This window comes from Colius striatus, chromosome 5 (assembly GCF_028858725.1).
Source record: "Colius striatus isolate bColStr4 chromosome 5, bColStr4.1.hap1, whole genome shotgun sequence".
In the NCBI taxonomy this organism is placed as follows: Eukaryota; Metazoa; Chordata; class Aves; order Coliiformes; family Coliidae; genus Colius; species Colius striatus.
In genome coordinates, this window is record NC_084763.1 from 33,442,039 (window position 1) to 33,459,163 (window position 17,125).

General features: G+C 42.7%; 1 protein-coding gene across 2 annotated transcripts in view; it reads right to left on the reverse strand.

Annotated features, from left to right (window-relative positions):
* The window catches only part of PPP1R9A (protein phosphatase 1 regulatory subunit 9A), a 141,407-nt gene extending 124,693 nt beyond the window's left edge, over window positions 1-16,714 (reverse strand). For both annotated transcript variants that reach the window (XM_061996568.1, XM_061996567.1), the window contains exons 1-2: window positions 16,553-16,714; window positions 13,517-15,182 (exon numbers count right to left, since the gene is read on the reverse strand). In XM_061996568.1, coding sequence (XP_061852552.1) covers window positions 13,517-14,956 — 1,440 coding nt within the window. In that variant the 5' untranslated portion in view covers window positions 14,957-15,182; window positions 16,553-16,714. The remainder of the gene's footprint in view (window positions 1-13,516; window positions 15,183-16,552) is intronic.
* Between the last annotated feature and the right edge of the window lie 411 nt (window positions 16,715-17,125).

Consider the following 17,125-nt stretch of genomic DNA (forward strand, 5'->3'; position numbering starts at 1 on the left):
ATGGTTTCATTACAAGATTTACCTGAAGTGGACAATTTGATGCAATTCTTTTAACCAGGTGAAGGGATCATCCTACCAGTACATAGTATGATAGCTGACTGTATGTCCAATGCATTCTTTTAGGTTCCTTGCAGAATAGACTGCAATTCTCAGGACTGCTTGCTATGGGAAAACAGAGCAGAATTGTGGGGAGCAGTACTCCCCACAATTCTCAGATTTTGGTTTTTTCATCATACATAGTTTTCTGTATATTCCTTTAGCTTTGGTTCACACTCTACTAGCTGATTAGTTGTTGAATCTTTCTCTTGCAGCAGACTGTAGAGAAAGCTATGCATTTTCCTTAACCATGATGTGAAATTAAGAAGTATTATAGAATCATTGAATTATTTCAGCTGGAAGAGACCTTTAAGATTGTCAAGTCCAGTCTTTGTCCCAGCCCTGTCAACCACTAGACCATTTCCCTAAGTGCAACATCCACTCATCTCTTAAACACCTCCAGGGACAGTGACTCCAGCACCTCCCTGAGCAGCCCGTTCTAATGCCTGACAACCCTTTCAGTAAAGAAATTCCTCCCCTGGAACAACTTGAGGCCATTTCCTCTTGTTCTATTGCTTGTTACTAGGGAGAACAGATGGACCCCTGTCTCGCTACAGCTTCTTTTCAGGTAGTTGAGAAAGCAATAAGGTCTCCCGTGAGCCTTCTTTTCTCCAGCCTAAACAGCCTCAGATTCCTCAGCCATTCCTCATATGACGTGTGCTCCAAATCCTTTACTAGCTTGGTAGTCTGCCTCTGGATCCTCTCCAGCACCTCAATGTCCTTCTTGTAGAAAGGGGCCCATAACTGGACACAGTATTCGTGGTGCAGCCTCACCAAAGTCGAGTACAGGGAAATGATCACCTCCCTACTCCTGCTGACAATACTGTTCCTGATACAGTCCAGAATGCCCTTGGCCTTCTTGGCCACCTGGGCACACTGCTGCTCATGTTCAGGCACTGTCAAACAACATTCTCAGGTCCCTCTCTGCCTGGCAGCTTTCCAGCCACTCCTCCCCAAGCCTGTAGCGCTGCTGGGGGTTGTTGTGGCCCAAGTGCAGGATCCGGCACTCATGGCATTGGCCTTGGCCCAGCCATCCAGTCTATCTAGATGTCTCTGTAAAGGTCTCCTACTCTCAAGCAGGTCAACACTTCCACCCAGCTTGGTGTCATCTGCAAACTTAGTAAGGGTGCACTCTATCCCCTCATCCAGATCATTAATGGCGGCCGGTCAGAGAATGCTGTGGGAAAGTGTCAAATGACTTACTAAAGTGAAGGTGGACAACATCCACAGCCTTTTCTTCATCCAACTTTGTAGTGCAGATCAGTGCATAAGTAAGGTGAGAACCTAAAATAGGTTAAACACTGCTAAGTCACTGAAGTGGTTCTGCAGACATGTCCACAGTGCTGTGACAATACCAAAACAAAATCCAGTTGAAAACCCATGACATAGATGTTGTTATGCTCTTAGCTAAAAAATATCATACAGTCATACTGCTAGGCTTTTAGGACAGGTGGGAAACACACTGACATTCATATAAAGGATCCCCCTCAGCTTTTAATGGTCATAATAATGCTTCCACCTTTCAGGAAAACTCCCTTAAGACATTTCAATTTGATAAGTTTTTAACATTAAGTGCCACCTTATTTTGCTGTATTACACCACTCTCAAGTTTTGTATGTTCCAAACTCTGCATTCAACATTTGCTTCTTTTGAGTTTCCTTACTGACACATATCCCTGAGAAAAGAAGAGCTACTTGTCACCTCTCCTGATGCCCACTCTGTTCAGCATTGCCAAATGTATCTCAAGAGCAGAAAAATTAGTATCTCTGTGGTTCTTCAGGTCATTGCCATCATTATGTCTGTCCAGTTGCCCTGTCATCAGTGCATGCTGATACCTTATTTTTTATTCCCTAAGTGCTAATCAAATGATATAGAAGACAATATGAGATTCGGTGGTGTTGTAATGACAGTTTCCAGCTCTGTCATCTGTCAATCTTGTACAGTATATTTTGCATAATATAGTATGGTATATTTCAGCTTGATACCCCGTTGTGTGCCATAAGGAACTCTTGCAAGCAGGCTCGGTGAACTGAATCAGAATTGGTGATGTAACTCCTGGAAATCTGCTATGAGCACTACTAAGCTAGTTTGCTGATCAAGTTCACAACAGGAGCATAACACAGGGCTGCATAATGTCAGGGAGTCCCAAAAATATCTTATTTCTGACGGTAACGCTGATGTTTGTACCAAATATAGGGATATGGATATTAGCAGAAGCAGTTGGTTCAAAGTAAGATATTTAAAATGTAATTGATTCTACACTTACATTTTTTTTCACTTCAGGAATGTAATCAAATATGAGGTCTGAAAGAGGGATGAGGGACAGTTCTCCTTTTCTTTTACTGCTGGTGGTTTTTTCATGAGACAAAAGATAAAATTTTGACCTTTATTTTCAAAGTAATCCAAGCCAGTCATTAAAAGACAACTATTATTCAGTAAGCCACCAAGTGATGCTTGTATCTTGGAATTCCAGTGCTAATAAAAGACAAAGAATTTGATCTAACATTTCATGATTATAATACCACTCTTGTTTAAAAGAGAACAAAAAACACCTTATCCCAGAGAGACACCACACCATGCTTACCCTTAAAAGACTTTTTTGCTACACCCTCTTCACAAGTTTACCTTGCACTGCAGAAATTCTTGCAGCTAAAGCAAGCCCCACACCCTTGGGAGCATGATGCTTATTACGTAAGAATAAATTACCATTTTTTTAATACTTTTTTTTTAATGCCTTTTGATTCATTACCACTACAGCATTTTGTTAGACAAGTATCTGTACAAACAAATAAGCTTGTTCTTTTAATTCTTGCTCTTCTACGTGTACAAGCATATATTCTAAAAAAGGGCGGCAAAAGACCCACCTGTAAGTTGACTGGATCATAGAATTATAGAATTATAGAATCACAGAATGGTAGGGGTTGGAAGGGACCTTTAGAGATGATGCAGAAATTTCACACAACAGTCCAGAGAAGATACTTCCTCTCCTCTCAGGTGTCAGCCACAGTTTTAAGGAAAACTGTGATGAAACATATGGCAAATCTAGGTTTTGTTGTCTCACACAACAAAGAATCAAGCTATCAAAAGCAAAGAGTGAGATCAGACAGAAAGATCTGTGGAAAGAACAAGAACAATCAGGGAACAAACGGCATTTACAGAGCCTCTATGGATATCAAGTTATAAATTTAGCATATTTTTATTTATTACAAATAATAAAACACAGTAAACAAAATCCACTGATAATGCTGTAACAAAGTAAACTCAGTGGAAATAAAGCACCATAGTAAATTCCTTAGTCTTTTGAGTGATGAACAGGTTCTAAATAAAGCAATAACAAAAAATCATAAACTCACAATTAAAAAGAAGCTTCTTTTTGTTTTTCTTTTCTATTTTCTAATGTAATGCAAAATGTCAAATGTGTAGCCCTAGAAAACAAGAAAAGTGAAGATAAAAAAGGAAATTATGTCCAAACCATCAACAAAACTACCTGCAGCTGGGACCTATCCACAATCAATACAGGAGATGAGGGGGAAGGAGAAAACAGAATCAGAAAATATATTTTAAAAAAACAATGCAAAACTACAAGGCAGACTGCAGTGCTCAGATAACATCTGGAAGTCAGCTGAGGCAAAATGGTTAAGAGGTTGAATTGCATACTTTGAATAATGCCATGCTGTGGGACTACTGATGCAGTGGCAAGTGGCTGCCTCTTATAAAAAGGTCACAAACCTGCCCTACAGTTTCTTTGAGTCCTAAATATTTTAAGTGCAGTGCTACCACGTACCAGCTGCATTGGGTTAGGGAAGCTAGGGCAGAACCCAAATTGGGCAGGGTGTTGGGCGCAGACGAGGCTTCAACTCAGCCTGCACTCTCATTCCACTGCCCACCTAGGGTAGGATACTTCCACTGCTCCTCCATCACCTTGGCCTAGGCCTCATGGTTCTCATCACTGTGCTGCTAGAAGCTAAATCTAGCTTTCTTAAGCTCAGAAACATGCAGTTCTTAATGGCATAGATTAACTATAGGGGTTCTCCTGGGATTAGAGACACAAGTAAACCTGTAGACTAGGAAAATAAAATAAAAAACCCACAAATCATCTGTTGGCACAAGAGGCTTGCCTTAACAGATCCACTTGTAAGCCAAGAGAGTGAAGAACAACTGACACTACTCAATGTCTTTCAGTTTTAATCTTCTTATTCAAAATGCTACTCAAAAATCTTCCCACTAATCTCTCTCGTGTTTTATACATTGCTGTTGGTCATCAGCTGTACACATTGGTGTCTTCTGGGACTTCTTGAGCTTTACAAAATCAGAAAAATGCTTCTCTTCATCATTATCATAAGAATTTATTAGATAAACCAGACAATGTTAGCAGCTCAATACATTTTATGAAGTGAGGCATTTTAAGATTGCACTGAAGGCATACAGCACAGTGTAGAATTATTTACCAGTTTGACCAGAACTTTAGAGTATTTGGCCTCAACCAAGTACTCAGCTCACGTTACCATCCCAAGGCTCACCCAGCTCTGGGACAGCAGCAGCCATACAGACTTCAGCTACTGCGATACATAAAAGATTAGCAAACTTTGCCTCTGCTGCAAATGAACATGTGTTGGGTTTGTGTGGTGACACTTTTGCTTGGTAACGGGGAGGTGGCTGCAGTGGCTGTTCTGTAAGCAGTTCTTGAAACTTCCCCCAGCTTCAAGGTGGACCCACTTCTGGCTCAGCTGAGCCAATCTGGCATCTCTACCAGATTTAAGAAGGGAAATCCAAAGCAGAACAGGAGGTGGAAGGGATAGAACAAGGTGGAGACGATCATGCAGACTCTGCAGTCAGAGAAGGAAGAATGGAGGAGGAGCACTGAACCAGAGCTCCCCTGCAGCCTGCAGCAAGGGTGCAGGATGTTTCCCTGCCTGGGGCAATGGTGGGACTGAGAGTCACCTGCAACTCTGGGAGGACCTCATGCCAGAGGAGCAACTGAGGATACGAAGGACCTCATGCCACGGGGAAGCGACTGTGCTCACACAAGCAGGAGACTGCTTGAGGACGCAGTCATGGTGCAGGCTATGCTGGGATGCCTGAGTGCCACAGAGGAGACCCACACAGGAGGTGGAGAGGAGTTGCAGCCTCTGGGACAGATGCACACTGGAGTGGCCCTATGTGAGGGACCCTGTGCTGGACAGGGAAGACTGGCAAGGAGTCCTCCTTCCCTGAGGAGAGACAAGTGGCACGAGCCACTGGCAAAGGATTCACTGGAACCCTTATTCCCTGCCCCACTGTGCTGCTTAGGGGGGAGAAGGTAAAGACATTGGGATCAGGGCTCTGAGCTCAGGAAGAGGGGAGGGGTGGGGGAAAGGAGGTCTTAAAGGGCTGGTCACGCTCTTCATCATCATCTCAGTGTGTTGTTTTCTGTTTGTTATGCTTTTGCTTGGCAGTGGATTAAATTAAATGAAGTTTTGTTTTCTTCCTCAAGTTGAGCAGTCCTGTCTGTTTTGCCCGTGATTGTCAGTGGCAAGTGAACCCTCCTTCCCCTTAAAAAGGCCTTAGGTGATTTTTCCCCATCTTGCCAGGAAGGGAAGGAGTGAGGGAGCGGCTGTACTGACTGGTTGTGCTGACTTTGTTCCTGACTGGGCCAAACCCACAACAGAACACCACCCCTCAACAGTTTTGGTTTTGTACAGGCTGTTTCTAATTTATCCTCTTAAACACAAGTATTTAACTGATAACATTTGTTTAAACACTTCCCTTAATTTTTTTTTTTTGCATTGTTAAAAGTTCCTCCTAAACATTAGGTCTATCTGCTTGTGCTATAATACAACAAAATATGTCCAAAATCCATTCTTAGATAGCTGACTGATAGTGGTGGGTCTAGGTTCTCATTAACAGGAAACATTATAAGGCTACTATCAATACTTAAACTATTTGTAATTACAGGTACAAATTTAAGCTGTATTCAATGAGTTTTTGATAAAATATTCATATATATTTAAACAATGTTAACTATTACAATTAGAATCTGCTGGAGCTGCTGCATTACCTTTGGATCTGCAAAACCATGCACTCTTATTGCAGGTCATGTAGTGTATTTTGCAAACAATAAAATAAAAAGAATTTGTCTTGGATACAATTTATCTGCTTCCTTTGCCAAAGTTCTCTCAAAGTACTCTGTGCTGGTGAGGCCTCATCTGGAGTCCTGTGTCCAGTTCTGGGCTCCTCAGCTCAAGAGGGACACAGAAATTATACAGAGAGCCCAGTGCAGGGCCACCAAGATGATCAGGGGACTGGAACATCTTTCATATGAGGAAAGGCTGCAGGAACTGGGGCTGTTTGTCTAGAAAAGAGAAGACTGAGGGGGGATCTCATTATTATTTACAAGTACCTAAATAGTGGGTGTCGGGAGGTTGGGGCATCCCTTTTTTCTATTGAAGCTAGCAACAGGACAAGGGGTAATGGGATGAAGCTGGAATACAAAAAGTTCCATTTAAACATAAGAAAAACCTATTTCACTGTGAGGGTGACGGAGCAGTGGCACAGGCTGCCCAGAGGGGTTGTGGAGTCTCCTTCCTTGGAGGTCTTCAAGACCTTCCCACGTGACCTGATCTAGGTTGATCTGCTTCTGCAGGGGGTTTGGACTAGATGATCTGTAAAGGTCCCTTCCAACCCCTACTATCCTATGATTCTATGATCTAAATATGTCAGTATCTAAATATGTCAGAGTTCACCTTAAAGATGACTGCTATCTTATAAAGATGTGAAGATGATTACAAGCTAGGTAATGTGATGTTTTCTTATCATAAAGTCCGTGATCTAGATGAATTAGACAGGAGTTTGATAATATGATTTTAAAAAGCCTCTATAGCTTACTGCTATTAAATAAAAAACATGAATAGCAAATTTGAAATACAGGTATTTTTTCAAATAAAAGGTCTATATGCAACATAGTCTGAATATTAAAAGATATCCTTTCAACCTTAACCACCAATTTATGCCTCGAGATTATGCACTGAATACTAAGGCAGATGGAACATAAACAGTTACAGAAGTGCACAGACTAAGAAGTACAGCTCTATGTGTAACAGCACAAGACAAACGGGTCTTGGAGATAAATTCTTCATTCAGACCTTACACTGACCTATTATATAGAAATATCTGAGGGATCTGACAGGTTTCTTGAATCAACTCCAGTGAGTAAAACTAGCTTTTGCTCTCATTTGAATACTTTCTATATAAAAAGAAAGACACCACAGAATAACAGCTATCACTTTGTACCATTTAATTACAGGAATGTCAGGTATCTTATTAAAATAAGATTATTTGTGACCTGCAAGTTAAGAGTTATGAAGGAAATTCCAACATTTAACAGAATAGACACTGTTAGACAAAGTCTTTTAGGAACATAAGAAAAGAGTGCCTGCTGTTACAATTCCTCAACCTTAGTTGGAAAATTATCAGTTCCACCTTAAAAGTGTTGCACTGCCCCTTAGCCTTCAGGTGCTTTTTCTTTTATAAATACACCAGAGATAAAATTATGCTTTTTCAGACTTCAGCATCCCTTACTGAGCAAGATAAATTTAAGATCCCCGTTTTATAACACAATTAACCAAGTAAAAGACAGACAAGACCAGCAAGTTACTGCAGTTTCTCCTGCAAACTCACTCACCTTACACAGAATCCACCAGACATGTTCCAGATGAAGTCTCCTTATCAAGTTATAAAATGACACTCCCAATCCCCTCCTGCTACCAAAATATTTTGTTCCATGTATCTAGAAAGCCATTTCTATTCCCTGCACCTACATCACACCACAGGTTACTTGCTGTCATTCTGCACAAGCGACTCACAGTGTGGCTTTCTCTTTAGCTGTCATCCCCTACAAATGAGTCACTAGTTTACTGTCTAACTTCTTTGTGCGTAAATCCATCCCTACTACCTAAGTCCTCCCAGTCATTCATATATTACTGCGATCCTATGCCACGATGAGGCTTCTCTACTTTCCATCAAAAGCAGGCATCAATAGTGTGCTCCAACTTCCTGAGACGGAACTACTGAAATTTTTAACAAGGTCTTCTATCTTATCAAAAGCAGACACTAATTTAATCTGACATATGCTACCTCTCATAAATCCATTTACATGTATCCCACTTTTTCATTTGCTTCTCTGCCCTTGATTCTTTTAACAGTTTTTTTCTATTGCTTTGCTATAGAAAGGGACATTAATAATTTTCAAGCTGCCAGAACCACCTTTTTTCTACGTTCTGAAAAATAGCTACCAAATTTACTCTTCTGCAGTTAAATACCAACTCTATTTTGATGATGTTCTATTTGTTTTGGAGTGTTTGCTATGTGACTTTCTAAAACATAATTTCTTCTGCCCAGACACTCTAGAAACCTGAGTGCTAGAAACTTCTAGGTTTCATCTTCATTTTACTGTAAGAATTTCCACTGTAAGAGCTTCCACCAGTAAACTTTTTGTTCACTTTTAATCCCAATTCCATGTTCAACATGACCAACTGTGCCAAAAATGAAGGCAAAATATTAATATAAACTGGGGATGATAGCTCTGATTGGAACTTCATGCTCTCTGCATGATACCCAGCTTCCTTTCTTGTTTCATTTTTAATGGACAAATAGCTTTTTACTGCTCAGATTATTTTCCTTTACAAGGTCAAACTCAGCTTGACTTCTGGCAACATCTTATTCACACTTAAGACCTTTGAACTCTATGAGAGTCTTCATTTTTTGAGCAATCATTCTTGCCACTCCTTGTAAGTTCTTGGATAGCTTCTGATATTCCCTTTGGCTGGCTTTTCCTCTGAATAGATCTGAAATTATTCTGCTCGTTTATTCCACTTTTTCTTGGGATGCAAATCCTATGCACTTTTTCTAATTCTGAATCAAAGAGGTTCCAAGAACCCTACTGTTAGCTCTCTTAGCTTTTTGGTTCCACTAATTTCAAACCATTTCCCTGGAGTTTCTCATTCTGCATTTTTGACATTCAAAACCTTTAATTGGAAATCCCTTTCAATCTAAACTGCATAAACCTCTGATGCCAATTCTTCAATCCAAACTCAGTCTCTACAAATGGCTCTTCTGGAACATCCTCAATGCATATAAAATCCAAGTTTAAAGAAGCATTATTTCGTTTTCGTTCAGTAACTGTGTGTGAACATTGCATCCAGGAATAACCAGTCCCTAGAATTAGTAGTGAAATTATGACCTATGCAAGGTTAAAGTCTCCACAGCATACTGTGGCAAGCAAATAACTTTATTCCATCTACTGTATTCCTATAATTCATGCATACTTAGTACAAGAAAAGTCTTTTTCATCTGAAATTATCATATATATACAGTGTAAATATACAATTCTAACTCAATAATACAATTCACGTACAAGATAACCAAACAGAACACACTGACATTTTAATAATCAAAACAGCCACTTGTTCTGGAATGTTTTATCTCTTCATTATTATTTATCTGAAAGCATCTAGTCTTTTAATCTTTCATATTTACTTCTTGTTTCATTTCCTGACATATATAAAAGGTTTTGTCTTTCATAATAAGATCTTTCATACAAATATGACTGAAATAAAAGACCACATCCCAGAAATGCTCTACGTATCCTACCACCGCAAAAAAGAACCTGGGGATGCATTGTTAACTTTTACAAATAATTGAAGTTAGCATCACAATCTTTGCAGTACAATGCACTTTATTACCCCTTAAGTCTGTAGAATATCCCATGCTTCATAATACTTGAAAAACATCTAAGATCACTTTATGTAGCAAAATAAACACATTTCAGGCTACCCAAGCAATAGTTCTGCATGTCAAACTACTTCACAAGTCAAGATTAATGGAATTAATAACCAACTTGCTGCCTGTTTTACAGAATTGAAATATCAGCATAAAGATTCAGTGATTTATGCAACATTACAGGAGACAGAGCCTAAGTCTACTTAATATCTAGCTTCATGCTTTAGTCAAAATTATGAGCCCTTCAATTCCTGTTACACTCTCTGCAACCTACACCAAAACTCAGAGAGATCTGCACAGCGGTCCCTTACCAGCACCAGCCCTAATGACACTTTATGGAACCCTGAAAACTGCAGCAGCAGCTTGGGCTAAAATCATAGAACCACAAGTTACCTGCTGTCTGCCATATGGTCTGATAACGTAACTACCCAGCCCTCTCCAACCTTTTAGCCAAGTATGGCCAAGGCAGTGGAGCAGAAGATTGCAAAAGGAGGCTCCACAGGAGACATCAATTGCTGCTAACAGCTTTAAATGGTTTAACATGTATCCTGTACCAGAAACAGGGCATTAACTGGAGGCAGCCATCAGCTATCAAGAGAGCAGACATTCTGGATCTGTGAGCATTGCTCTTACACCCCAATTCTATCCAGGATGGAAGAAGCATGGCTCAAAAAGGACTTTGATGTGGAAAAAATAAATTTCCATTTCCTAGAGTGCAGAAAGGAATAAGCTAATGAACTTTGCGCTACTGGAAAACCCTGTCCAATAAACCTCCAATGTCTGGGAGATGGCATAACAACCAAACTCTCAGGAAAATCCATAAAATTCAACAGAAGACTAACAAATCACAGAAAAATCCCTTGGAAAAATAGTTCAAAGCTGTTTATCTAAACCTGTTGATATCTTCAAGTAAGAACTTTATGGCAATATCTACCCACTCATTTCACAGGTTACACATTCAAATGACAATTTTGCTAATTTCAGAGCTCACCTGTAGGCGGAGAACAGAGGGATAGTACCATGAAATCAGCACTAAACATCTAGAGTTTGGGTTGGGCTTTTCACACCACTATCCATCAGAGTAAAATACAAATTGCTTAATTTTAATAAGGACAAATCAGTTTTCAACAGTTCAGAAAAATATTCCTACATTGATTTATATTTTCTTTTCTCTCAGTTACACTAGGCATGAGATGACATCCAGGAAAGTTTGATGAAACCTGTTATGCCCATTAACACACACAATTGCCTAGAACAGAAAAAATCAACAGTTGTCATCAATCCAGCTAGCAAGTGTCATCTCCATGCAACAGACAAGTACAAGGACTGATGAGGTACATTCAACTGGTAGCATTGTGTGAGGGGCCAGAGGCAGAGCCTGCTTTGCCCTGTGCATTACTCGTTGACACCCATCTGCCAAGCAGAAGCCACTTGCTGGGGCCAGTTCATGACCTCCAAGCAGTGTGCTGAATTGGCAGTGCTGTCAGAGGCTGTGCAGGAGCCCAGAGACACAACAGCCTCCAGGACCCACAGGGGCATGCTCCAGCTGCCCTGCCCAGGTCCCTGCCTGCCCTGGTGTGACCAGGCAGTGACCTGAGTGAGGCTGCTGGCAGCCTGCCTGGACTCACACTGCTTGACACTGACGAGGGAATTACAGAGTGCTGCAGAGAAAAGGGAAGAAGGCTCGAGAAGCAGCTTTTTTTTTTTCCACAACTTTCACTGCACTTCTTCCTCCTCATTCCACATGGCCTCACTTCTGTTTCCCAACATGACTAACAGATTGCATGCACTGGAGGCACTAGGGACAAAAAGCAGGGGATCTCCCAAACCCTCCTACACTGTTCTGTCTCAATGTAGCTTTTATTCTGTTTTCTTCCTATCTGCAAGAAAGATGCTAAGACGGATAAGCTTGTTTGGAGTGCTTTGTGCTTGAAATCACAACAAATGTACCAATTATGTAGACAAATGATTTTTTCAGCATTTTCCTGATGGACTATTATTACTTGATAATACATAATCTGAAGTGAACATAGCATGAAAAACTTGAGAAGGAAAGAAAAAAATTGTAACTAAATAATTGAGAGAATTATAGCATATATTATAACTTGGCATGACAGCATGGTTCAGACAACAGCAAGATAGTGAAGTACGGATGTCACTGTTAGCTCTTTCAAAATAGAAACAGCAGAAAAACCCAACCATCTCCAGAAAAATAAGAGTGGAGCCACTTTCTGGATTCTTTTCTGTTGGAAACGTAATAAATATTATAAACAGATCTCTGCACATAATTGGTACATCTTTCAGAAGAGAGAACATCATCTTGTCTGTTAGTATAGCCTGAGGGGAAAGGCAGTGAGGGGACAACTTCCATAATGCTTTATAATAAAAGTTTTCTCTTCTTCATCTCCCCCAAAAATTAACCTAGCTAGTTTAATTATGGGAATAATCTAGAGAGTACACAAATGCTGTTAAAATTTTTGGTCCATGACACAAGCCTGAATAAAATGCTAACAAAACAAAATTTGAAAACCCCACATTATCTTGGCTTGAAATATTTTGTTGCAGTGTAAAAAGCTATCTTTTTGAAGCATGAGGAACAGAAGGCCAAATATACACATTACCCTAACTTAAACCAGAGGTGACAAAAATGTAGACTTTGTAACTCACATTACTTCAAGCTTGATAGTGAAACCTCTGTTCATTGATTTAGTATTATTCACTGCTAAACTTACAGAATGAAATTAGTCAATTCCAATTATATGTTTTTAATTTTAAAATGTTTCTTTTTAAAGTACTCCATAATATATGGCTGTTTCAAGAGCTATTTCTGGATAAACCACTATGTTTTTGAATAGTCCATTTGAGACCATGTGCACTAGAATCAACACTTTTAGCCCTGAGACTCAGCAGTGAAAAGCTGATACAACAAAACACCACTAGCTATTCCTTCCTGATTTGAAAGTACTTGAAACAACATTCTTAGTGACAATTTTCAAGGCACTTAAAAACAAACAAAAAAGAAACCCACTCATCACTAGCTATTTCAATGAAATGACTTCTGCCTTTCTGTAGCACTGAGATTTACAAGACACACATATATTAATGTTTTAAAGTTTTTACAAAGAGATTAAGCTACTAGTGAAGATGATACTGATGCACACACAGAGCATTAAGAATCATGTCCTATTTCATGACACAATGTTCAAATACAGGGACTTTAAAGAACATCTGATGAGAGCTGAAGAAAACCATTCCGTCTAACAAAGCATTGGTTTCAAATGAAAAATAAAACAAGCAGCACAAAGGCCACCAAATACCCACTTTTACATTTCACCATGTGATCATAGTGACTTCTTGACTACATGACTTCAGTCATGTAAGTCAAAACACACATGTTAAAATTCTCAAACTTCACAAACGCAGTTGTCATTCTCAGTTTCTGCTGGTTTAGTCAGCCATCAAGCAGTTTCAAAAATGACACCAGCTCATGAGAGCTCAGCTTCCTTACTTCACTTAAGATTACACTCGCTGGCTAACTGTAATAAAAATGTGTACCAAAAGATCCTCTGCATTCAGAGCCAAGATCAGTTGTCAAAATTTACTTCAAATAAAGTTGCATGCAAAAACAAACCAAACCATAGAAAAAGAATGTAGGAAGCTTTACCTTAATTGGATCACGGCTAAACTGTATTTTTCTGTTGGCTGGGATTTCATCTTCATCTGGCAATCCATTAATTTCGGAATATTCCATATCAGGTTCATAACAGTTATTTTCATCACTGTCATCCTGGTCATCCTGTTCTGTACCTGTCTCTCCCCAGTCAGAGTTATATCTTGATCGTACCCGATATACATTGTAGTCAGAATGCATGTACACATGAGAACTCTGAAAATTATTCACATCTTCGTGCACTTCTTTTTCACTTGTCTCATCATAATGGGACTCGGTAGCATCTGGAACAGCATTTGAGGCAAAATCACCACCCGAAGCTACACTTTGGGGTAATTCTGAAGCTTCGGGTCTATCAAAGATACCCTCTGCATTTTCTGACCGTCCCTTCAGTTGCAGCAAAACTTCTGTCTCTGTTTTTGACTTATTCCTAGCAGAGCTGTCCACAGATCTTTCACTGTCAAGCACATTGACCAAATCCTGTTGACTTGTTTCAGAGCTCTCAACAGAATCAGCATTTGCCTCTGTACTCTGTTTTATTTCTTCAGTTGGTTTTGAATCTGTCAAAGTGCCAGTGGACATCTTCTGTCTTGGTGTTGAAGATGTGCTACTCTGCTGAGACATCCTGCCTGTTTTGGCTGGGGGAGACCACGTGCTAGCATCTTTCAGAGGACTGAAACCCTCAAGGTTTGCAACTGGGGAGGAGATATTTGTGACAGCAGATGAGAGGTTTAGTGGATAGTGACCAGTTACAGAGTATTCTTCATTGTTTTCTGACTTTTCTACATTGTGTGAGTCGGCGTTTTCAAAAACTGCACTGAGCTGACTCACAGTTGGAGAGACGGTCTCCGTCCTTGGGCTAAGACTGTCCAGAGAATCAGTGCTGCCTCTGTGAGACTTAGAGCTGCACCACTCATCTGGAAGCTCATTGGAAACAACTTTCTCTTTCTTTGGGGAATAGCGATTGGAATGTCCCATTTCATGAGCGTTTCGCTCAAACATCTTCCGAGTTTCAGTAAACTTGGAATAGGAAGGACCATCATGGATAGTATCGAATCTACTAATCCTTTCTGAGACGGATGATTCTAATTTTACAATTGAACCATCTGCTTTTTCTAAAAATTCTTTGGGTCTAATTCGTCTCTGAGGTGATGGAGGGCCACCCTTTCCCCTGGTCTTAGGGGTAACTCCAGAACTTTCAGTGGGCTCCATGCCCATCTGCATAAATAAGTTCTTAATCCTATTGACATTTGAGCCATATTTCCTTCCCCTGCTCTGTGAGGCCTCTCCTTCCTCTTTTGTTTTTTGGTCTCCATCTGATTTCGGTTTGTCAAAGGTGCTTTTCAGTGCCTGGAACTCAGTTCTGTAAGCATTCCTGTGAGGAGAGGCACTTCGGAGGGTAGATCTTTCTCCTGAAGACTCCGTTTTCATCATGTTTACTCCAGAAGTGCAAAACCAGCTTACATAGTTTCTGTGATACTGCTCTCAGTAGTCTGTCACGGTTGAGGTTCTGCTTGAAGAGTATTTTTCTCAGGGTGCACAGCCCTTCACAGCTGGGCAATACTTCACAGAAGATCTAGAGGCAAATATCTAAACAAATTCAGTCACTTCTGACAAAGCAGTGCAACTGAGGACCCTCAAGAACAACAGCTGATTTAACCTGCAACAGAAAAGATGGTTTTCTTAATCATGTCAGAACCATGTACTTCTTTAAATCTAAGCCACAATTCCCACTTACCATTATTTGACATGTTTACAAAAAACCACAACCTAACTGCACAGACACGTGAAAAACTGTCATTACAAAGTCTTCCAAGTTGACTGTTGCATAATTTGCAATCTATAATGTCATTCCATAGTGAAAGAATGGATTATGACATCTTAGTGTTCTGGAAGTATTGTCATGCCATGTGAATTGTCATGTTAAGTATTATCATGCCACAAACGTACACTCAAAATAAAGGCAATGTGTCAAGAAAAATAATGCTACTTCTGTATTATTGAACTTTTTTTAAAAAAAAACATAATTTAAAAAGAAATCCCCAAATCAAACCTCTGAGTTACTTACATCTAGCTATAAAGTAACTCATGCCAACATGATGGTTCTGTTTCCCTGAGGCATTGCAAGACAACCCTTGCTCTCACTGAGAAACATAATGGTTGCAATACCATCACACAGAATACACTTAGAAAGGTAAATTAAACAGCAGCTCGAGGGAATAAGAAAAACTGCACCCAAAGTTAACATCCTCAGATGACATGGTAAAGAAAGCGAAATCCGGTTAGAGAAAGTTGCCCCTTGTCACAGGCTGTGGTTCTAGCACCTGGAAGAGCCCGGAGGTGTCCAGGAAGGAGCTGCAGAAACGGGAGTCGGCGGCTCGACTGGCTCCCAAGCCGCGGCCCGGGAGGCTCGCAGGGGCGAGCCGCAGGGCTCTGAAGCCTCGGGGGCAACCCTGGCCTCTCGCCCCCGCCAGAAGCAGCACAGGGTGACAGCCAAATCCCTCTCCCTTCCTGGCTATTCTTTCTCCACGAGCCTGCGCCCCGCCGCGCCGCCGCTCCCGGGCCGCCTCGCTCTGGGCGCTGCAAGGCACCGTGCTCGCACCGCGGCAGGAGCGCCGCTGCCGCGGCAGGAGAGGCTCGCCGTACCCCGCGCACCTCCGCGCTCCGCTCCCGCCGTCCCTGCCCGAGGGATGGGGGGCGGGGGGCGCACATCGCCACGGGCGATCGAAAAGGCTATACGGCTGCGGCTCCCGGAGAGCCTCACCACTGCTGCCGCTCTCGCGGAAGGCAATGAACTTAACCCGAGAGGACAGCGCCAGAGCCCCTGAGGCGGCTCCTCCTCGGGCGGCCGCGCCGGTGGGCTGGAGGCGTGGTGCCCCGAGCGGCTGCATCTTGCGGCGGGGCAGAGCCCAGGCAGGCAGCTGCCCGCCGCCCCCGCGCGGCAGGGCCCCAGGAAACAAAAGCCCGGTGACAGCTCTGCTACCCCGCGGAGCCCGGCGCCTCTCCCGCCGAGGGCGCACACCGCCTTACCCAGCCGAGAGCCGCACCGGGCTCCCTCGGCCTCCCGCCTCAGCGCTGCCCTCGCGCCTTCTCCGGCCCCCGGCGGCTCGGCGCCTCTGTGGAGAACGGCCGCTGCCGCCGCCCGCCTGACAGCAGGCAGCGACGGCTGCGGCGCCTCAACGCCATTGCAGGGAACGGCAACGGCGGCGGCTGGGGCACCGACACGGCTCCGCGCGCACACCCGCGGCGGCAGCGCGGGGGAGAAGATCCGCCGCGCCCCGCCGCAGCCGCGCTCCCGCCCGCCGCCCGCCCCTCCGCCACGGCGCGGCCGCCGCGCCTCCGCCGCGGGACGCGCCCCGAGCCACCAGCGCCGCTCGCAGCTGGGCCGCCTGCCGCCGCCGCCGCCGGCGAGTGACAGGTGCCTCACCTCCTCAGCGAGCCGCAGTGGTTCGCTCCGGCGGAGGGGCGGGCGAGGCGGAGAGCCGCGCGCCCGCTGCAGTCCGGCCGCGGGCGGTTACCGCCGAGCGGCGGAGGCTGGGCCAGGCAAAGGCCACGCCGCCTTCGCGCCCGGGCGGGGGTTTGCCCGTGCCGCTTCGCCGCGGT